Raw genomic sequence first — 23,195 nt, forward strand, 5'->3', positions numbered from 1 at the left:
ATTTCTTCGGGTCCCCGCTTCGCCGGAGCGGCAAGACCCTGTCCTGTGGAGCCGATTCCCTCCGGAGCTCAGAGGGAATCCGCCATTTGTCGCTGGCGCTGACCGGAAGTCCCTTCTAGCTCAGTATTGTCTAAACTGACTGATAGCTGTTCCCCGGGATTTCAGGCAGGAATCCCTCCTGGCCCTCCCTTGAGATGTCAGGGATTGAACCTGTGTCCTTCTGCTTGCAAGGTGCTATTCCACTGAGCTATGACCCTTCCACTCCAGGAAGCAAATTAACAACCCAAGGCTGCTGTTCCACTTAAGAAACAGAACTCCCTTCTCCCTTCCCCTGCAACCCCACTCCCAGGCTAGAGATGTGAAGGCCTGAGTAAACTCTGGGATCCACCCTCCCCCCACCCTGACATTTGTTTCCAAAATATTGGGGGAAACCCAGGGAAAAATATGGGAAAAAACCTATGTCATGTTCTTTTCTGGGACTTCACATCTCTGCCCTGGGCTCTCTCAAAATTTGCTCCAAAGGATTGAGGGAGAAGAAGAAGAGGAGTTTGGATTTGATATCCCGCCTTTCACTCCCTTTAAGGAGTCTCAAAGCGGCTAACATTCTCTTTTCCCTTCCTCCCCCACAACAAACACTCTGTGAGGTGAGTGGGGCTGAGAGACTTCAGAGAAGTGTGACTGACCCAAGGTCACCCAGCAGCTGCATGTGGAGGAGTGGAGATGCGAACCCGGTTCACCAGATTACGAGACTACTGCTCTTAACCACTACACCATACTGGCTCTCAATAGATGTTAGGAGCAGCTGGGGAGAGGAAGGCGAGGTCCCGTTGCATGAGCAGTGATGGACACAACTCCAAATTCCCAAATTGAACTGTATACAAGATTTATTTTTTTTAAAAAATGTCCAATTCCTTCAATGCTATTGGGAACTTTTGGCGAAGTTTCAGGTTCTCTTACAGTTCCTGGTACTAATTGGTCTTCCATGGAATCAGTGCCTTTCTGGAATCAGTGCTGTGGATTCTGCTTTTATACCAGCTATACCCCTGATCCTGACTGAGTGCTAGCTAAGTTGGGTAAGAAAAATGGCACTAGGGCAAGTTTCTCCCTCCTTATGTGGGCTATGTGAATTATAGTAAGGTTTCTGTTTTTGCTGGAGTTCTGACATTCCATGCATTTTTATGGTTTCTCACTTATGTGTATTCTTTGATGTGAAATAAGGTTACTTCTCTGAGTAAAGGCCTTTCCACACACCAAACATTTATAGGGTTTCTCTCCTGTGTGGGTTCTCTGGTGTGAAATAAGGTGACCTTTCTGTGTGAAGGTCTTTGTGCACGCCAAGCATTCATACGGCTTCTCTCCTGTGTGCCTTCTTTCATGTCTAACAAGATATACTCTTTCACAAAAACCTTTTCCACACTCCATACATTTATATGGTTTTTCCCCCGTGTGAGTTTTTTGATGTACAATAAGGCTTCTCCTATCACTGAAGCTCTTTTCACACTCCGTGCATTCATGTGGTTTCTGCCCTGTGTGGCTGTTTTGATGCACAGTAAGACTTCTCCTATCACTAAAGCTCTTTCCACACTCCATGCATTGATATGGTTTCTCCCCTGTGTGTGTTCTTTGATGTGAAATAAGGTTACTCCTCTGAGTGAAGGTATTTCCACACACCAAGCATTTATAGGGTTTCTCTCCTGTGTGGGTTCTCTGATGTGAAATAAGGTGATCTCTCTGAGTGAAGGTCTTTCTACATACCACACATTCATATGGTTTCTCCCCTGTGTGGGTTCTCAAATGTACATTAAGGCTTCCATTATGAGTAAAGCTTTTTCCACACTCCTTGCATTGATATGGCTTCTCCCCTGTGTGGGTTCTTTGATGTTTAGAACAAGCTCGTGAATCACTGAAGCTTTTTCCACACTCCATGCACTGATATGGTTTCTCTCCCGTGTGATTTCTTTGATGCCTTGCAAGATGTCCCCTTTCAATGAAGCTCTTTCCACATTCCATACATTTATATGGTTTCTCTCCTGTGTGTCTTCTTTGATGCCTAGCAAGATACCCTCTGTCAATAAAACTGTGTCCACACTCCATACACTGATATGGTTTCTCCCCTGTGTGGGTTCTTTGATGTGAAGTAAGGCTACGATGCACAGTGAAGCTCTTTCCACACTCCATGCACTTATATGGTTTCTCCCCTGTGTGGGTTCTCTGATGTACAAAAAGACTTCTTCTATCACTGAAGCTCTTTCCACACTCCAGGCATTCATACGGTTTCTCTCCTGTGTGGATTCTTTGATGTACAATGAGACTTCTCCTATCACCGAGGTTTTTCCCACACTCCATGCATTTAAAAGGTTTCTCCCCTGTGTGGGTTCTTTGATGTACAATGAAGTTTCCTCTCTTGTTGAAGCTCTTCCCACATTCTGTGCATTTATATAGGATCTGCCCTGTGCGGGTTCTGAAATGTCTATTTAATGCAGATTTATCTTTGCATATTTCCCCATACACTATCCACTTTTTCAGTTGATTTCTTTTGTGGTCTTCTGGGTTTGGGACTTCATGGTCATCTGCACCTTGAGAAATAGAAAAATTCTTCCTCCCATTCTTTGATTGGTATCTTTCTAGCCTATTTTTCCCCCTTTGAAGTCCAAACATTTCTTCTCCTGCTTTATGCTGGCCTGTTTCCAGTGGCTCACTGTAACTCTTGTCCCACTGATTAGCTATTTGGAGATAAAAGGAAAACACATATTTCCTGTTAGGACTTCAATGCTAAAAGCATCATGAGTTATCAAGCCCAATTACCCTTTTCTTTTTTCTGATTTCCTAGGTTGTCCCCTCCCCTCTCTGGACACCTTGCCGAAACGTATGTCACCTTTTGAATCTGTTACTCAACAGCATTAATGCCTTTCTTATTTATTTCCCATTGATTAAACAAGACACAGAAGTGTGTGCATGTGTGGATTACGCTCCCTCCTCTGATATAACAATGAAATGGGGTTCCACAAGGTTATGTAAAGTGGGGGGGGGGAGGTATGAAACTGCAAGAAGACTAGGAGAAGGGACACACCAAACTGAAAAAAGATAACTGTTCTATGGATTTTATTAAATGGGCGGTAATTTTTTTAAAAAGTAGATGGTGAGAAACAACACAGTTACATAGTCCAAAGCAGACTGGGGATATTCCGGTGCAGCAAAAGGGGAATGAGACGAGCAAATAAAAATGGTTATCACTGAAGGGATAGGGAAGTGGTCCCCAATACTTACCTCTCCTACTCCCAATGGGTCAACTTTGACAGGTGGATCGGGCCATTCACTTGTCAATCACCTGACATCACAATAACCCCTACACACAGCACTTTGGAGGTGCCACCCGTCAGCTGATTGTCAGGTGCAAGGAAGGTGGGCATGGTTTAACCCAAGCAGACCAGTGGGCCATATGGGGAGGTCTTGCTGGCCTAATTAGGCCTGTGTGCCAGAGGGTCTTCACCTCCGTTTTAAGGTAGGGTGTGAAGCGATGTGCCTTTGTTTGCAAAACAGTTCTCTGCTTTTGCTATCTGCTCTGACAAGGAAATCCAAAAGGTGTGTGTGTCAAATACTCAACCCTGGAATCTGAGATCTAATGGGGAAATGGAACCTAAACACTGAAAGAGAGAGGGGAAACAGACTGTCCCATTAGGAAGTTGAGCAGAACATAAAAGAAGCCTTGCTTCACCAGGCCCAAGCCAATGGACATGCTTGCTGGGGCTGATGGGAGTTGTAGTTCTGCAACATCTAGAGCAGGCATAGGCAAACTCGGCCCTCCAGATGTTTGGGGACTACAACTCCCATCATTCCTAGCTAACAGGACCAGTGGCCAGGGATGATGCGAGTTGTAGTCCCAAAACATCTGGAGGGCCGAGTTTGCCTATGCCTGATTTAGAGAGCCAATGGTTCCCTAGTTTTAACTAAGGGATACTTAGTGAGTGTCAAATCTACATCAGTGGGAAGGAGGAAGCCACAAGTTATGTATACCAGGAGTTTAAACACAGAATTAAGGAATGCCCTGAACACCCAGACAAGAACTGACCCATCACAGAGTTAATCTCTCTGCTTCCTCACAGTCCCTCAGAAGCAGATCTTCCCCTTTCTCTAGCCAGAGGTCTGATTTGGGAATTTCTTTCAAAGAAACAAGGCAGACTAATAACCACGAAATATTCAGGCAGTTCAATTCACCCACTGCTTTGACCCCCTCCCAAATGTAGCGGGGGATTAGTCCGTTGCGCCCTCTTCTTGTTGAGTATGACGGGGCAACTGGGCACCCAGTGTTCATTAAGTCCAGTTCATTGATAATGTAGCAGCAGCAGCAGCAGCAGCAGCAACCTCAAATATTGGACACCTCTCAACATGGTGTCCAGCATTCCCTCTGTGGCCTACGAACTGCCTCTGGGAAGCCTCCAAAGCGATACATGAAGACTGTGAAATGAAAGCACTCCAAATGCTAAGGAAAGGTTTAATGCTCACAAGGTCTTTAGAGCTCTGTGACGTCATGCGCCTGAGGCAGTTATGGCAGTTGGTACAGTTATGAACTGTCCTAACAGTTAGAGCAGCAGGTCTGTTCTGTTGCGCTGCTGTCTGCCTCAGAGTTAAGTCAGTCTGTAACAGTATTTATCTTAGATCCAAATCTACGTAAGATGCATTAGCAACAGCACTTGTCAACCAAGGGACAAGACATCCTTACCCAGAAACATTACATTTGCATAATTTTCCAGCATCACTTCCTTGTAGAGAGCTCTCTGGCAGGGGCCCAGGAGATCCCACTCCCCCTTGCTGAAATACAAAGCCACCTCCTCAAAGGACACCAGCCGCTGAAAGAAAAAGATAGATTCTCTACTCAGAAATGAACTCTTGTGTAGATAAAATAATAAACGTATATCTGACAGGGCTCCCAGCGTGAAAATAAAAGGGCTAACCTGGTAGCTTTATTTCTCTTGCTATTATTAATAATGTTATTTATTGATCACGTTCTACATACAGTGGTACCTTGGTTCTCAAACGCCTTGGTTCTCAAACGCCGAAAACCCAGAAGTAAGTGTTTCGGGTTTTGAATGTTTTTCGGAAGCCAAATGCCTGATGTGGCTATCAGCTATTGTTTCCAAGGTGCCTGCACCAATCAGAAGCTGCACCGAGGTTTTAGAACATTTCAGAAGTGAAACAGACTTCCGGAATGGATTAAATTTGGTGCTTTTGTTTTTGCTATATATTTTGCGTTTTGTTTTTGAGGCTTTTTTGGTTAATTTGTTTTTGTGACTGTGTGGAACCTAGTTCAGCTACTGATTGATTGAATGATTGATTGTGTGACTGTGGAAATGGATAAACCCCCCCCATCAAAACAATGACTATCATCAGTGCAGGTAAGGAAAAAAATTGATCTTAATTTTTATTAACTACAATACTGTCTTGTTTATTTTACAGTACAGTACATTGATTTTTGCTTTCATTTTATGGATCAATGGTCTCATTAGATAGTAAAATTCGTGTTAAATTGCTGTTTTAGGGGTTGTTTTTAAAAGTCTGGAACAGATTAATCCATTTTGCATTACTTTCTGTGGGAAAGCGCACCTTGGCTTTGGAATGCTTTGGTTTTGGAACAGACTTCTGGAACGGATTAAGTTTGAGAACCAAGGTACCACTGTACATCCTGAGGTGTTGTACAAAACGTAATGCAAAGTGGACACCGATGGCAGAGAGCTTTGCAAAATCCAGCTAGGAAAGCTTTAATTTTTTTTCTGCGGGACTGTAGACATCACGCAAGAGACATTGTAGAGTTCATAGCTTAAGTTGGGTCTCCTAGACATTTTGTAGGAGCAACAGAGAAGGGGCAGCGCATGTTTCCTGCAAACCTCACAGCCCAACACAGAGGGAGGCACCCAGGCTGTGCCCTGCCTGTCTCCACAAGGAACCTGCCTCTTACCTGTGATGGGTCCCTGGCAGAAGTTTCCACTCCAGCTCCAGCAAGCGATGATCCAGATTGGGCCTCTGATGCCATTGCTCTGTCATGGGGGGGAGAGGGAGAGAAAGAAGCGGTAAACCAGGCCATCTCTGGGACATGGTTGGAAGAAAAGTCCCAATCTGGGGGCAAGTGAGAAGTGGAGTTATTCACATTTCAGCTGAAAGGTGAAGGCAAGACTTTCACCCTTTTCACGGTTTCACGGCTTTTCACATAATTAAAATGAATTTCACTTTGCCCTCCTTTAAATTTATTCCTTATTGTCCTGCCTGGGACTCTCTTCTCTCTCTCTCTCTCTCTCTCTCTCACACACACACACACACACACACCCTCAATCAATCCAAATATACTGATGTCGTATTCCACGGGTGTCAAGCACAAGGCCCGCGGGCCGAATCCGGCCCGCCAGACCTCGTCATGTGGCCCGTGTAGCCGCCGCCAGCCGCCAGCCTTCACCTTTTATTCTCGCTTTTTTTTTTTGACACAAGAAAGCCGCCTCTTCAGCGCATGCGCGGCAGCCTACAAGCCAGAGAATGTCTGCCCTCTAGCAGCGCCGGCCGTTCTACACAGGAAACCTCCACTTTACATGCATTCAGGAAACCTCCACTTGTTTTTATATTGAGCGCATGCCATCCTGTGATGTGACAGATCCAACGGCTGCCTGAACCCTTCTCTCCTGTACTGTAAGTCCTACAGATACAACCGGCCCTTTGAGGGTGACCAAACTGCTGATGCGGCCCCCGATGAATTTGAGTTAGACACCCCTGTCGTATTCTACCCACTCCTGTTTCTACAAAACCTTCCCACTCCCTCAAGCCTAGAGGCAAACACTGAAAACTTTCCCTCGCGCAAAGGAACATAAGAAGCTGTTTATTTACACAAAAGCACAGGCGGAGTGGGGAGGGAATAGGGATCTAATTTGATGCTATTCACAACATGTATCTGGGGTTGTGAGCATCAGCATTTAGTAGTAGTAGTAGTAGTAGTAGTAGTAGTAGTAGTAGTAGTAGTAATAAATTACTTATAACCCCCAACCTGGCCGGGTCTCCCCAGCCACAACATTTTATAAATGTTGATTAAGCTTGGTGGTGGAGTGGGGGTGACAGAGGGAAAACCCTTTTTTCCAAATCCACCACCACCCAAGGGCCTTTCCCTTCCCGCGCGTGCGTAAAAACCACGGTCGCCCAGAACAAGGGGGAAGAGAGGCTTCAAAGTGCAGCTCTTGGGGGTCGCCTCCTTTTGCAGCTGGATTTGGGCGCATCAGCCTCAAACATTAAGACGACTCCCCTCCCCAGCCTTCCCCCCAAATGCAAGCTCCGGGTGTCCCACCGCCGCCCGCCGCGTGGCACCTCGTCGCCTCTTTCGTCTCCTGCCCGCCGCTTCTCGCCTGGGATTCCCGACGACGAGCCTCTTTCCTCCAAATCCAAATGGAGGTGCGTCGGCGACGGTCTTCCCCCAGTTCCAAAACTTCCTGCCTCTCTAGGAATCACAGCTCGGTTTGCTTAACCCTCGCAGGGCTGCATCTCTCAGCTCCTCCCTGCGCGCGCGCGTCGTTCTTCGTTCCAGATGGAAGCAAATTTTGAAGCGTTGTGGTTGCTTTTGACGCATTTATACATCAAATTTATGCATCCGTCAAACCAGGGAGCAGTTCATCCACAAAGCATATGGGGAATCTTATGCAAACAGCATATGGGAAATCTTATGCAAACAGTTGGAGTTATGCTTTCCAACTCAAGGCAACTGAACCCAGAATTATAAATGAATATATATTGTAATGATAATTATTAGTTTCCTTCCTCCCCCCCCCAAAAAAAAACCACGTTAAACCCGTAACAAATAAAGGGAAGAAATCTCTGTCTCTTACAATACTACATAAATATATTCAATCTCCACCCCCACCCCCAACTTAGATTTTGCACTTTGGATCTATTATGTTTATGCCATCACTGCATGGTCCCAATAAATTTTTGCAGAGTCCTTCAGTGATGAGTCTTTTAAAAATGTTTTTGGTTGTAAGGAATTCAAGCCTGCTGTTCTTTTTGTGACTGGACAACATTTAGCTTGGTGAGTCTACGTTTGATAAAGAAGCACATAAACTGCTGTTGGAAACCCAAAGAATTTTATTTTTACTTTCTGAAAATGTCAGGCAAAGCTAAATAATAATAATAATAATAATAATAATAATAATAATAATAATAATTACTTAGCAATCATTTTCAATGATTTCTACGCAACTTTACACACATTTTGCTTACCAAGCAAATTATATAAATTTAACCAAAATATCTTTTGAATTCTCAAGTCATGTTACAACTTTTTAGCATCCCTCATTTTTTGAATTGGAAAGTTGAAAAATTCAACACACCCTAATACACCAGTATAGATGTACAGTGCAACTTCCTACGGCATGTCACGTCACGACTCTGGGCCAAAGATCTTAAAATGTCACTCCCCTGTATACAAGTTCAGGTGTAGCATGTGGTCAGCATTAGGCTTGGTGACATCTGACAGTCAGATCCTTAATCTGCCCCAGTCCACAGGAAGGTTTCTGACCAGAAGCTGAAATCAGCTTGTATAATGTATTTAAACTACAATAGCAGGAAATAAGTGAATTTCAGTTTATGAAGCACATCTACATAATAATATTATCAAAAACAGTAATATGCACGTTGCACAAAAAAGGAATCCTGGGAAAGGGGAACTGAATGCAAGGGGAAAAAATAGGATACAAGAATTACACAGGACACAAAATATGAAGAGCACAATAATTATACTGAAATAGAAGGAAATTTTGAAGCATTGAATAAATGTCTATTAGAAGCCATATGGTATACAAACTAGTAAGGATTTCATTTACTAAATTACTCCCAACAGGTCAAACTGGTCAGTGGCCCTGCTACATTTCCACTATTCAGTCACTTTTTAAAAAACGTTAAGACATGAATTTTTTAACTGCCTATGTAAGCAGACGTTTGAAAGGTTCTGTGGATTCTTTGGAGATTTAAGAGGTGAATCTGGGATCCAAAGAGCTTAGATGGGGAGGGCAAATTATATATGTATACACACAGAGACACTCTTCTTATTTCATGCTAGAAACTACAAAAAGCTAAGTCTGATCAAAATTATTCCTGAAGCCCCGTATCCAAAAGGACTGGTTCAGAGGGAAATGGCAAAAAAACAGCTTCAAACTCTTTGAAAGAGAGGGTGAAAGGTCAGCTGGGTTCCAAAAAGCTGCAGAAGAGAAATCTAGTAGCCAACCTGAAGTTCAGCAAGCAAATGGAGTGAGCGGGAAAGGTTTGCCAACACTGAATTTGTGAGTTTTCGCCATGGATTCAAAATGTGGCCTGGCCTTATTTTATTTGAAGAATGAAAAAGAGATTAGGAAGATCTGAAGGACTCTTTAATGCTTTTTACCGTTTATAGTACTGTACATCTGTCTAAATTAAAGGGCTTATAAGAATACAGTGGTACCTCGGGTTACAGGCGCTTCCGGTTACAGACTCCGCTAACCCAGAAATAGTACCTTGGGTTAAGAACTTTACTTCAGGATGAGAACAGAAATCATGGCACGGCGGCAGCGGGAGGCTCCATTAGGCAAAGTGGTACCTCAGGTTAAGAACAGTTTCAGGTTAAGAACCAACCTCCAGAACGAATTAAGTTCTTAACCCGAGGTACCACTGTACTATGGGACTATGGGACCAGTAGCCTCACCAGATGTGTCCATTCTGTCAAGAAAATATCTATCACTTCAGATGACAACCTAGCTCCTAACCCAGGTGTGAGAAATGTAACTTAGATAACTTTCTCCCATGTATTTTTAAAAAAATGTGTATTAAACATTTGTTTCTCAAGTTATTTCAATGCGGCATGCATTTTTATGGTTTCCCTATAGGGGTTCTCTGATGTGAAGCAAGGCTTCGCCGAACAGAAGTATTTCCACAAACTCTGCATTTATATGGTTTTTCTCTTAGATGGGGAATCCCCCCCAAAGTATATAAAGGCTTCCACCAGTGCCAAACTTTTTCTAGTCTATACATTCATGTGGGTTCTTTCATGTTTTCTAAGAGTTCCACCATCACGGAAGCTCTTTCCACATGCCATACATTTATATGGTTTCTCGCCTGTGTGGATTCTTTTATGTTTAGTAAGACTTCCATTCACACTAAAACTTTTTCCACACTCTTCGCACTTATACGGTCTCATTCCTGTGTGGGTTCTTGCATGTATGACAAGATTCCCACTGTCACGGAAGCTCTTTCCACATTCCATACATATGTATGGTTTCTCTCCTGTGTGCTTTCTTTCATGTGTTTTAAGGCTTCCACTCACGCTGAAGCTTTTCCCACATACCAAGCATTTATACGGTTTCTCCCCTGTGTGAGTTCTTTCATGCTCACTAAGAGTTCCGCTGTTTCTGAAGCTTTTCCCACACTCCATGCACTTATATGGTTTCTCCCCCGTGTGGATTCTTTTATGTGCTTTAAGGTTTCCATTCGCACTGAAGCTTTTCCCACATTCCAAGCATTTATATGGTCTCTCCCCTGTATGAGTTCTTTTGTGTTCAGTAAGACTACCCCTATCTCTAAAGCTCTTTCCACACTCCATGCACTTGTATGGTTTCTCCCCTGTGTGGGTTTTGCAGTGTCTAGTGAGAGTTCCCCTATCTCTAAAGCTCTTCCCACACTTCATGCAATCATATAGTTTCACCCCTGTGGGGGTTCTGTGGTATCTATTCAGTACTGATTTATCTTTGATCATTTCCCCAAAGATGGGACACTTTTTTGGTTGCTTTCTTTGGTGATATTCTGGGTTCAGAAGTTCAAGGTCACCAGCACCCAGAAAAGTAGAGGACTCTTTCCTTCCATTCTTTGATTGATTTCCCTCAGGTCTCTTTTGTCCTGATGGATTTCCAAGCATCTCCTTCCCTGCTTTCTGCTTGCATGTTCCTGCTGGCTGACTAGAGTTTTCACTGTTGTACTGATCACCTCCTTGGAGGAAAAAAAACACAGGAAAAAAGCCAATTTTGTTAGGACTTCAAAGCCAAAATCAAGGATTTCATTAGACATCAAGACTGATTACCCCTGACAAGTTTAAAGAGCAAGATCATCAAGGAATCTGCCTGCATACCCAGACAAGACCAGGTCCCACCACAAACTGAAGCACATACCTGCCAATCTCTCTCCTTCCTCGCAGATCCAGACAAATGGCTCTTCACCTCCTTCCAGGCGGGAGATGAGGACTGGCTTAGGAATTTCTTTCAAAGAAACAGACAAAATATTCAGGCATACTCTCATTCATTAATTGCCTTCCAAATATATGAGCTGAGGTACAGAACATAGCAAGAACAGTTAGAAAGTGGGTGTCTTACCAACGAAAGTTGGTTAAAGGCACTCCGAGCCACCAAAGACCCGTGTCTGTAGGGGAAGAGCTGGATCCAGGAGCACCCCTAAACTGTGCACTTGCTCCTTCCGAGAAAGTGCAACAACATCCAAGGAAGGTCAGTTACTGACTTCCCAGACTCAGGACACTCATCTACCAAGCCTCTGCCTTGTCAGGATTCAGATTCAGTTTATTCAAAGTGTTGGTGCTGACCTTTAAAGCCCTAAACAGCCTCAGTCCTGTATACCTGAAGGAGCGTCTCCACCCCCATTGTTCAGCCCGGACACTGAGATCCAGCACTGAGGGCCTTCTGGCGGTTCCCTCATTGTGAGAAGTGAGGTTACAGGGAACCAGGCGGAGGGCCTTCTCGGTAGTGGCACCTGCCCTGTGGAACGCCCTCCCTTCAGATGTCAAGGAAATAAACAACTACCTGACTTTTAGAAGACATCTGAAGGCAGCCCTGTTGAGGGAAGTTTTTAATATTTAATGCTGTATTGTTTTTAACACTTGATTGGAAGCCGCTCAGAGTGGCTGGAGAAACTCAGCAAGATGGGCGGGGTACAAATAATAAATTATTATTATTAATATTATTTGTTCAAATCCAGTCCACCACTGTATCCAGACTCCAGTCTAGGGCCTTCTGCCACTCCCAGTTAGGATGTTACAAAGAAAAAGAGTTGGGCATTATTAGGGCAATTTCTGAAGGATGCAATGGAAGCAGCGAAGTATTCCTCTTCACAATTTCACTGCTACACGGCAGACACTGTTGCTTTCTCCAGCTCATAACCGCAGTGGGACTTTTGCCACTTGTGTTGTAGCCATCATCTGGCTAGTTTCATGACACGTAGCTCCTCAGTATACCAGGTAGCCAGACATACTCCACAGCATCGGAAAGGCTGCGTATATCCATGCTCCTCTGCGTTATGCTATTCCGTGGCTAGTCACCAGCTCTAACCACTGAAAAAATCCCCCCAAGCATTCAGAAATCCACTGCACTCCATAGGTCTCTCGGGGCAGACCATCCTAACTGGTCCCTCATTCCTACCGGAAATTGGAAATGGAAGCCCAGACTTCACCAGGAAGTGGTCTGGCCATGACAATGGGGCTTTACTTTCTTTTTCTCAACAAATGAATAAGCATCCTTACCTGGAGAGGCGACACTCTCATAATTCTCCAGCATGACTTCCTTGTAGAGAGCTCTTTGGCTTGGACCCAGGAGATCCCACTCCCCCTTGCTGAAATACACAGCCACTGCTTCAAAGGACACCAACAGCTGGGAAAAACAACAACACACCATAATGGCCTATGCTCAGATATGTACTCCCCATGTATACAAAAATATCTGTGTATTAAACAGGGCTCCCAGTTTGAAAGGGGAAGGACTAACCGGGTGGGTTTGTGTGCACTTCTTTTTTTTTCCTGCAGGACTGAAGGCATCATGCAAGGAATACTGCAGAGTTCATAGCCTTACTTGATCAACTTGACATCTCCTAAGAACAAAAGCTAAAGAGGCACATTCCTTGAAGATCGAACACCCCCAAGGTGCCCCCAACCTCTCTCCACAAGGATCCCTCTCCTACCTGAGATGAGTGCATGGCAGCTCCTTCCACTGTGCCACAAGGAAGTTATGGCCCAGACAGCACCCCTGATGCCATTGTTCTGCCTGCGGGGGAGACAAAAGTGAGGCAAGAGAGTCTGGGTCTAGGGGCAGCAGGGAAATTGTGTCATTCATGTCCCCATTTGCAGGCAGGGTAGAGAATGAAAGGTGACGAGAACAGTTTCATCCTTTGGGGAACTCATTTGGGTTTCACAGCTTTAACGTTTCTGAGCTGACCCATATTTTTGGACCATGTAAATAACTGTAAAGGAGGGTCCAGAGGCTGCAGCAAGTGCAGAATGTGGCTGCTAGGTTGGTGAGTGGGCAGCCAATGTGACCTTGTGATACCAATCCTGAAAGCACTGCACTTGAGCTACTGGACCCCATTCAAGGTGTCAGTACTAGCACATAAAACTCTAAATGGCTCAGGACTCAAAGTACTTAAAAGAGTGCCTTTCCAATCATCTCAGATCTTACAACTGGCAGGTGAGGCTTTGCTGGTGCTGCTGCAACCAAGGGCTGCCCTGTTGGTGCTGCCCTGACAGGGCCTTTCCAGCGGTGGTTCCCCAGTTGTGGAATGACCTCCCTAGTGAGGTGCACCTGTCTCCATCACTATTAACTTTCAGGAGGAATTTGAAAACATTCCTGTTTACTCAGGCCTTTGTTGTGTGAGGACTACTGTTCTGGGCAACCTTGAGCACACTGGATGAAATAAATGTTTTTAGTCATGTTTTTAACTGTAACTACTTTTAGAAGTTTCTTATTGCAATTGTTTTCAGAACGCTTTTACTGTTTTCCAGTTTTGTTTTTGAAATGTTGATGTGTTTGCCACCCTGGGCTCCTTCAGCAAGAAGGGGTAAGATATAAATTAAATTCAATAAATAAATAAAACAATTTAGTTTCTGCCTTTGACAGTAGCTTTAGAAAACAGGAGCCTGGTTGGTTTCAACACACAAATCCCTTACTTGTGCCTTGCTCTACTTTGAACCTTTTCCACAAAAAAGTTAGATTAAAGATTCCTTTTATTCTCTGTTGTCCGTTTTAAAGGCCTTTGGTTATATACAATAAAAATTGATTGATTGATTGATTGACAGTGGCCAACCAGATGCCTCTTCTGGGAAATACAGAAGCTGGATTTGAGTACAAGAGCACTCTCCAGAAACTGGTTTTCAGAAGCATTGCTCCCTCCAACTGTGGAGACAGAACATAGAGCCATCGTGGCTAGTAGCCATGACAGCCCTCTCCTCCATGAATTTATCTGATCCTCTTTTGAAGCCATTAAGGTTCATGGCTATCGCTGCCTCCTGTGGGTGCGTCCCATAGTTTGTGCAATAGCAAGTCAAAGTAAGCAAAAGATTACACAGCTGCACAAACACTTATAAAACATTACAGCTTATAGTTAAGTTTTCTTATTCTTTACATTCTTAAAATGGGGTTCTTATTTCCTTGGATACACATTTTAAGTCTACTTAATTAGTAGATTGATTGTTAAATTCCACCTTGATTGTTTCTATTGTTTTTGTAAAGAACTATGCAGAAATTTTGGTTTTAGTATGCTGTAATAATAAACATTCAACGTTCCACAGTTTGCACGTGAATCTGCTTCAGTGGACTTAAGAGAAAAGTGGTTTTGTGGGGGAGTGGAAAGCCTTTTTCTAACCACTTTCTCCCTGCCATGCAGAATTTTCTTAACAAGTCACTTCTTACCTCTCTTATTTAGCTGTAATTCTAATTAGTGATTAATTGCCTTTTAATGAATATTCCCCTCCTCCCCTCCTCAGTGTTGGAGAAGGTCAGGATAGAAATAAATATAATAGCAATAGCAATATTTTTCTTTAAACTAAGGAGTCCCGAAAGCTGCAAGCTTTGCTCCTTGCAGGGTGGGGGGGTCGTTCCCCGCCCTTGGTCGTTTTTTATTGCCCTTTTCTGAATCTCTTCCACCGTCCTCCTCCTCCCTATGGAGACGAGGGGCTTCCCTTCCCCGAAATAGCAGGGCCTCGGCCTCCCTTCCTCGCAAGCGGGGCAGCCTTTACCTTCCTGCCGGGCCCGTTACGCGCACAAAGCTCTCCTTTCCGCACGAAAGAATCCCAGGAAGCCTCTTTCCCTTCCGGGAATAACAATCATAACAATACTGTAATAACAACAACCATACAAGTGCGTCCGATATTATCGTCCCCGTTATGGCATTTCCTGCCTCTCTAGGAACCAGGTCTCTGTGGGTTTAACCCTTGGAGGACTAGAATCTCATTCTCTAGCATGGGTAGGCAAACTAAGGCCCGGGGCCGGATCTGGCCCAATCGCCTTCTAAATCCGACCCGCGAATCAGTGGGCGAATGAGTAGAATGTGTGCTTTTATTTAAAAGGCATCTCTGGGTTATTTGTGGGGCCTGCCTGGTGTTTTTACATGAGTAGAATGTGTGCTTTTATTTAAAAGGCATCTCTGGGTTATTTGTGGGGCATAGGAATTTGTTCATTTACCCCCCCACAAAATATAGTCCAGCCCCCACAAGGTCTGAGGGATAGTGGACCGGCCCCCTGCTGAAAAAGTTTGCTGACCCTTGCTCTAGAGGGTTTTGCCCACGCGCATAACTTTTAAGCTGGCATGTAGCTGGGAGGAATGTTTTTTTAAAAGGGGGGGCAGAAATAGGTCTGCCCCAATCACATATGAAGAAGGGGGGCAGAGAGACCAAATTTTAGAGCAAAGGGGAAATGTGTGTTTTGGAGGGAGGGAAAGCTAACCTCATCCAAAGGCATAAAATCATAGAGCTGGAAGGAACCTCAGAGATCTTCCTATATCCAGTTCTGGGCACCACAATTTATGAAGGATGTTGACAAGCTGGAATGTGTGCAAAGGAGGACAACAAAGAGGATCAAGGGTCTGGAAACCAAGCCTTGTGAGGAACGGTTGAAGGAGCTGGGTACGTTTAGCATGGAGAAGACATGGAGAAGAGATATGATAGCCACCTTCAAATATCTCAAGGGCTGTCGCATGGAAGAGGGAACAAGCTTGTTTTCTCCTGCACTGGAGGGTAGGACTCAATGTTACAAGAAAGGAAATACCAACAAAACATCAGGTAGAATTTTCTGGCGGAAAGAGCCGTTTGACAGTGGAATGGTCTCCCTCGAGAGGTTGTGGACTCTCCTTCCTTGGAGGTTTTTAAGCAGAGGTTGGACACCCATCGGTCATGGATGCTTCAGCTGAGATTCCTGCATTGCAGGGGGTTGGGCTAGATGACCTTCCAACTGTGATTCTATGAGGACAATCACAGTTTGTTGTGAACAGGGTTTTTCAACTCTGAAAAATATGAAAGATCAGAAGAGAAAGGCTTCTTTGTGTTGATGAGAAGATCTCAAAGCCACACCAATGGCTCTGATGAGAGGGGCAATATTGCAAAACAGTTGGAAACCCTTGATCATTTGTTAGCTGGTCTGTGTCTGAGGGTAGTCCTTCTAGGACACTCTCACAAACTGTCACCTGTACAATGACCCCAAATTTCTGCTAGTTACCACTTACTGTTTTCCTTCGGGAAACAAAAATAACCTCTGGCATAAAATTACCCAGAAATGCATTGAATTTTGCCATTAGGCAAATGTTACTCTAAGTAATGTTCCCCTCTCTTCTCAGTTTTGTTTTCTGTGTGTTTTTGCAACCTTTCATTTATTCTTTTACAATAAAGAACAGCAGCTTTTGTCCTCCACATATAATGAATGAAATGAAATGTTGTAAAACTATACAGAAATTTTTTTGTTGCCCTCCACCCCCAGATATCTGAGCTACAAGAGATTCCAGGCATCCCAATGCTTACCTATCCTCCTGATTCCTTGGAATAAATACGATGGTTATCATGGAACTTTGAAGTGTCAGGCATAGCTCTAATGGCTTTAGCCCAAACGTAGCAGAGTTTTCCTGCACAGCGAAGAAGCTAGTTGAGGTGAAAATTACTAGTCAGCTAGACTCAGAATAACTATTTACAGGATTTATTAAAAGGAAACATAAAACCAGCAGAGTTTCTGCATACAAAACAAAGCAAAATAAATCCTTTCTCTCTCTCTCTCTCTCTTAACCATACACAGCACTCCTACTCCTAACACACCTAACATCACACTGTGCTAGCAATCCCTAGATAACAGAGTTGAGTGCTGGTCGTTAACCAATCAGAGTAAGTAGTTTCTAAGGTCAAGCTGACCTTGGCTTTCTGCCAAGAGTAAATTGACACTGCCTTGAGTTAATTGTGTGAAGCCAGAATCTGTAAGTTTCCCATGAGAACCAATTAACAGAAACTGAACAGGTTATCTTTAGGATATATGGTTTTATTTGCACATATATACAGCCTTAATAAAGGATGCAGGGGCTCACAGTACAAACACTCAGATCTTGCCTTCCCACTAGGTTTCCAGGGTCAGTCTCCAGCTTCCAGCATCACACACCAAAACAAACTCCCCCTAGGGTGACTCAGAATGCAATCAGGGGAGGGGTGGGGGGTGAAGTGCTTATCCCTTCCTGGAAGCTTCTTCAGTTGTCACTACGCCAACACATATCTTCCTACCTAACTCTTCAAGATGCTGATGAGATCAGTCAGGGCAATTATTTTAACAAAGGTCTTGGCTTGTTTTACCAGGTTTTCTCTTGTAGATTCTAATCTTTCTTCACGGAGCTAAGAAGGCAGAAAACCCAGTGGGAATAATCTAGTTGCATGTCTACCTAGCTGAATCACCTAGAGCATGTGGCCCTCCAGGCCTTTTTGGTGGCCCTCAGCAACGATTGATACTCCCCCTCCCAGCCACCTGGCAAGTAACAAGGAGGGCTCATAAGGAACAGAAATACCTGTCTCTCCTGGGCCTTTGTTGAGATAACAGCTCATCACAGGTCTTATTTGGGCAGTCCTAGTTATTTTGGGGCCTTGGTTGCCTTTAGTGCCCCCTCTTCCTGTGCATCAGTATGTATAATAATAATAATAAATTTTATTTATACCCCACATACACACCCAGCCAAGACCGGGCTCAGGGCAGCTAACACCCGATATAAAAACAAATTGATTGAAATACAACTTAAAAACAAGATTAAAATACAACATTAAAGCATTAAAATACAGCCTCATTTCAATAGAAACTCAAATCAAAAACTTTTTGGGGGATGAAAACGTCAAGTCTTCACCAAGGCTAACTTTCCAGACTGGTCCTACATGGGCCAGAAAAAAGCCAGGGAAGTCCCCAAATAGGAGTTCCATCACAGGAGGAGAAAGGAAAAAACAAAGAGGGGGAGGGAATCAAATTGGCTCCAAGCCAAAGGCCAGGTGGAACAACTCTGTCTTACAGGCCCTGCGGAAAGAAATCAGATCCCGCAGGGCCCTGGTCTCATGAGACAAAGCGTTCCACCAGGCTGGAGCCAGTGTTGAAAAGGCCCTGGCTCTGGTTGAGGCTAATCTGACTTCCTTAGGGCCCGGGACCTCTAGTGTGTTGCTATTTATGAACCTTAAGGTCCTCCATGGGGCATACCAGGAGTCCTGTAGGTACAAGGGTCCTAGGCCGTGAAGGGCTATGTGTTGTGAATCCTGCTTTTGTACTAGCTATGCCCGCACAATTGCTAAGGCCTAGCTTGTTTAGTCTGAAAGTCTAAGGAACAGACCTCAGGCAGGTTTCTTCATTGTGTGGGTTTTCTGATGTATTTTAAGGTTTCTGCTTTTGCTAAACCTCTTCCCACACTCCTTACATTGATAGGGTTTCTCACCTGTGTGAGTTCTTTGATGTAAAGTTAGACTACTGCTCACGCTGAAGCTCCTTCCACACTCCACACATTTATATGGTTGCTCTCCTGTGTGGGTTCTTTGATGTGCAGAAAGGCTTCCACTCACACTGAAACTTTTCCCACATTCCATACATTGATACGGTTTCTCTCCTGTGTGGATTCTCTGATGTGCAGTAAGGTTTCCGCACTGACTGAAAGTCTTTTCACATACCAGGCATTTATATGGTTTTTCTCCTGTGTGGGTTCTTTTGTGAGCAGTAAGACTTCCACCATCACTGAAGCTCATTCCACACTCCATACATTTATATGGTTTTTCCCCTGTGTGGGTTCTTACGTGTGAAGTGAGGTGTTGATGTTGACTGAAGGTCTTTCCACATTCCAAACATTTATATGGCTTTTCGCCCATGTGAGTTTGTCGGTGTGTATTAAGGTTTCCACTTTTGTTAAAGCTTTTCCCACACTCCATGCATACATATGGTTTCTCCCCTGTGTGGGTCCTTAAATGTAAAGTAAGGCTACTGCTTACAGTGAAGCTCTTTCCACACTCCATGCATTTATATGGCTTCTCCCCGGTGTGAATTCTTTGATGTGAAGCAAGGCTACCGCTCACACTGAAGCTTTTTCCACATTCCAGGCATGTATATGGTTTCTCCCCTGTATGCGTCCTTTGATGTGAAGCCAGACTTCCACTTACACTGAAGCATTTACCACATTCCAAGCATTTATATGGTTTTTCTCCTGTGTGGGTTCTTGCATGTGCACAAAGACTCCCACTGTCAATGAAGCTTTTCCCACACTCCAGGCATGTATATGGTTTCTCGCCTGTGTGGGTTCTTTGATGTGTAGCAAGACTACTGCTCACGCTGAAGCTTTTCCCACATTCCATACATCTATACGGCTTCTCTACTGTTTGTTTTCTGCAGTGTCCATTTAATATTGGTTCATTTTTTAATATTTCGTCCTCTACTAGAATATCTTTGCTTCTCTTTCCTTTCTGATCTTGTGCGGCCAGAAGTTTGTGGATGCCAGCATCCTGAGAAGCGCTGGGCATGTTCACATTCTTTGAATGGTTTCCCTTGAGCCTCTTTTGTTCCATTTGATTTCCAAATATCTCTGTTCCGGCTTCAGCTTGGGTTGTTTCTAGTGACACCACTGGTGGGTTCCTATAATTCATGCTGTCTTGCTCATCACCTGCTTGCGGGGTGGAAATCCCATAAAGAGATTAATACAGTAACCAAGGATTTCAACAAGCACAATTACCAGCGACTATTTTTAAAAACTCAAAAATCTCCCCTTCCTGAAACCTCTATCACCTTTTGAATATGCTCCTGTCTCAGAAAATAACCTGAGTTCCTTTTGGTCCATTTCCTACTTGAGTTCAGTAGGTGTAAAAATGGTGGATGAGGGTTTTTTTTCTTCTGTGATACAGCTGTGATCTCAATTTCTGCAACTTAATATAATAAGGGTGTTTGTGCATATGAAAACCCCAGCAACATATGCACTCTGTATATTTATAAAGGACCTTGAAAGTGACTGAGAGGGTGGTGCAACTCTCCTGAGAGGAAATGTGACAATGAACCAAGGTTTATAGGCAAGAAAAATGGCAAGTAAAGCAGGTATATGATGCAAATAACGTAATGCATGATGAAGAGAGAGATTAAGAGAGATTTTCTCCCCTTATCATAATACTATAACTCTGGGTCAGCCCAGGAAGATGAATGTTGGAAGATTCAGGATGGCAAGAGAAAGTTCTTCTTCACATGACACATTATTTAACTATGGAATTCGTCCCCATAAGAGGCCTGGGCAGTGTGTGATTTCAGTGTGTGATTTCAGGCTGCAGGGCAAGTGCTCGCGTTATGGAAGGCACACAAAAATGGAAATAAAAGAAAGCAACGAATCTGTTCACACACACAAAGCCAGCATGTCAGGAACACAGCTTGGTAAGACTTGCTCCCTGATAGCTAGCTTTCTACATGCATTGATATTTGTATTTTCTTTTTGCAAAGGGTGTGTGAAAGGGAGGATTAAATTCCACTTAGTTCCTACGAAGAACCTGAGGTTTACCACCTCATGTACTGTTTGGAAGAAAAAGGCTGCGACGGGATGATATAGCATTACACTCACATCCATGCAAGCATCACTTCTCCCTCAGTGGAAGTGTCCGTGTGTGTGTGTGTGTGTGTGTGGCAACAGCCAAGGCCAGGTCTAACATTTTATTCTGATCCTGATCTGAGGATGTATTTTAATTGCTTGTCTGATTTTATGTTAATGTGTTATACATTTGATGTTAGCCGCTCTGAGCCCGGCTTCGGCTGGGGAGGATGGGATATAAATAAAATTTATTATTATTATTATTATTATTATTATTATTATTATTATTATTATTACAGGGAAGGCATGTCCAGAGCACATGGCCCAGCCTCCCATGTCCACACTGGCATCCCTACAGGGCCCTGAGAAATATCACAAAAAGGACCAAGAGTGGGTGATCTTGGGCCAGTAGCTGCCTCTAAGCATAACCTACATCACAGGGTTGCTGTGAGGATAAAATGGGGAGGAGGAGAGCTATGTACACCTGGAGGAAAGGTGGGATAGAAATATAATAAATATATAAAATAAATCAATAAACATGTATCAACCAAGGAATCCTTACCCGGAGTGGCCATATTCCCACAATTCTCTGGCATGGCTTTCTTGAAGAGCTCTTTAGCCTGGATCGAAGAGATCTCACTCCACTTTGGTGAAATACACAGCTGCCTCCTCAAAGGATTCTAGCCCCTGAAAAAATAAAGAAAATTCTCTATTAAGAAATAAACGCCCATGGACATAAAAAAATAGTACTATGGTTCCCAGCAAAGACTGAAAGGGTGCTATAACTGAAGAGATTTGTGTCTAGTTTTTATTTGATTATTAATATTTGATTATTAATATTTCTTACATTTCTATACTACCATTGATCAAAGGGTGGTTTACGACATAAAAGCACAGAAATGCATACCACAGTAACAAGCAATAACAATCAGCCTCTCTGCAAATATTATTATTTTAATTGTGCAGGAGTCAAGACTTCATGAGAGAGACCTGAAGAACATACACCCTTCCCAGCTGGTTCACCTTAATATCTTGCAGTGCCAAAAAATGAAAGAGTCAAATCCTTTCAGACACACACTCTCAATAAAGCAACATGCCTATGTCACCTCCACACCATACATTTAAAACACATTCAAGTTTGTTAAATTTGGTGGGAAGGGGGACACTACCGTTCTTAGGATTCCTTGGGCGTATCCATGGTGCCTCCCACAAGGATACATTTTACAACTGGCTTACGTATGACTGAAGAAGCAAAAATAAAAAATACTTGTGATCTATTGTGGTGAGGCTCAGAACCCATGCAGAATGAATGACAAAGCTCAAAACCTCACAGTCACTTTGCACAAGCCAAAGCTTGAAAAGCCACAACATTTGCAGCAGCTGTGCACTGTGAAACACAGCAGAACCATCACAGTACTTACTTTTCTCGATGAATATTTGGCAGCAGTTTCTGTATTGTGGTATGCGTTAGAATATCCAGTATTTTTATATTTTAAAATAGTAAATATATAAATAATAATAATAAGAATAAATAATTTTTATATTTAAAAATAATAACAAAAAAATTCAAAACAAAGGAAATGTACCCAGTTGATCCCTTACAGCTTAATTTATTATTTTTATTATTACAGTGGTACCTCGGGTTACATACGCTTCAGGTTACAGACTCTGCTAACCCAGAAATATTACCTCAGGTTAAGAACTTTGCTTCATGATAAGAACAGAAATTGGGTGGCGGCGGCGCAGCAGCAGCAGGAGGCCCCATTAGCTAAAGTGGTGCTTCAGGTTAAGAATAGTTTCTGGTTAAGAACAGACCTCCGGAACGAATTAAGTACTTAATCCAAGTTACCACTGTATTACTATTACTATAGAGCTTACAGGGTTAAATGACTGTAATAAACTGACTGAATCAAATGAAGCACTAAGCGCTCTGATTAAGTTGCCTCTGGTTTTTACCTAGCGCAAATGACATCAAGGTGGAAATTAAAAAAGAAACACACTTTAAAGCTAAATGAAGGAAGTCCTTTTTGTTGTTGTTGTTGGTACTCAAACAACCTGCAGAGCTTTGGAGGGGGCGGGGGAAGGTTCATAGCTGTCAACTTTTCCCTTTTCTTGCGAGGAATCCTATTCGGAATTTCTCTTAAAAAAGGGAAACGTTGACAGCTATGGCTGGGGAAGCCCAGCCAGGTGGACGGTGTGTGTGTGTGTGTGTGTGTGTGTGTGTGTAAATAAATAAATAAAATAATTACCCACAGAATCATAGAGTTGGAAGGGATCACGTCCACCCTACTTGCTTTTTGCCACATTCGCTCACTGCAGACAGTCCATTTGCATCCCTCTCAGCCTGCAGGTCTCCTCAGCTCCCTCTCAGCGAGGACTGAGCTAATCTT

At 43.5% G+C, this 23,195-nt stretch overlaps 1 protein-coding gene across 1 annotated transcript; it reads right to left on the reverse strand.

Moving 5' to 3' along the window:
- Positions 1 to 858: 858 nt before the first annotated feature.
- LOC128408789 (zinc finger protein 850-like) lies at positions 859 to 21,492 on the reverse strand. Its single transcript, XM_053378810.1, has 9 exons — positions 21,368 to 21,492; positions 18,596 to 19,905; positions 12,515 to 12,641; positions 11,157 to 11,243; positions 10,021 to 10,977; positions 7,319 to 7,490; positions 5,954 to 6,032; positions 4,721 to 4,847; positions 859 to 2,723 (listed from the first exon to the last, which is right to left on the reverse strand). The coding sequence occupies exons 1-9, from the start codon at positions 21,399 to 21,401 to the stop codon at positions 1,177 to 1,179; spliced, it is 4,440 nt and encodes a 1,479-aa protein (XP_053234785.1). The 5' UTR covers positions 21,402 to 21,492; the 3' UTR covers positions 859 to 1,176.
- Positions 21,493 to 23,195: the final 1,703 nt, after the last annotated feature.

Source organism: Podarcis raffonei, chromosome 2, assembly GCF_027172205.1.
Source record: "Podarcis raffonei isolate rPodRaf1 chromosome 2, rPodRaf1.pri, whole genome shotgun sequence".
NCBI lineage: Eukaryota > Metazoa > Chordata > Lepidosauria > Squamata > Lacertidae > Podarcis > Podarcis raffonei.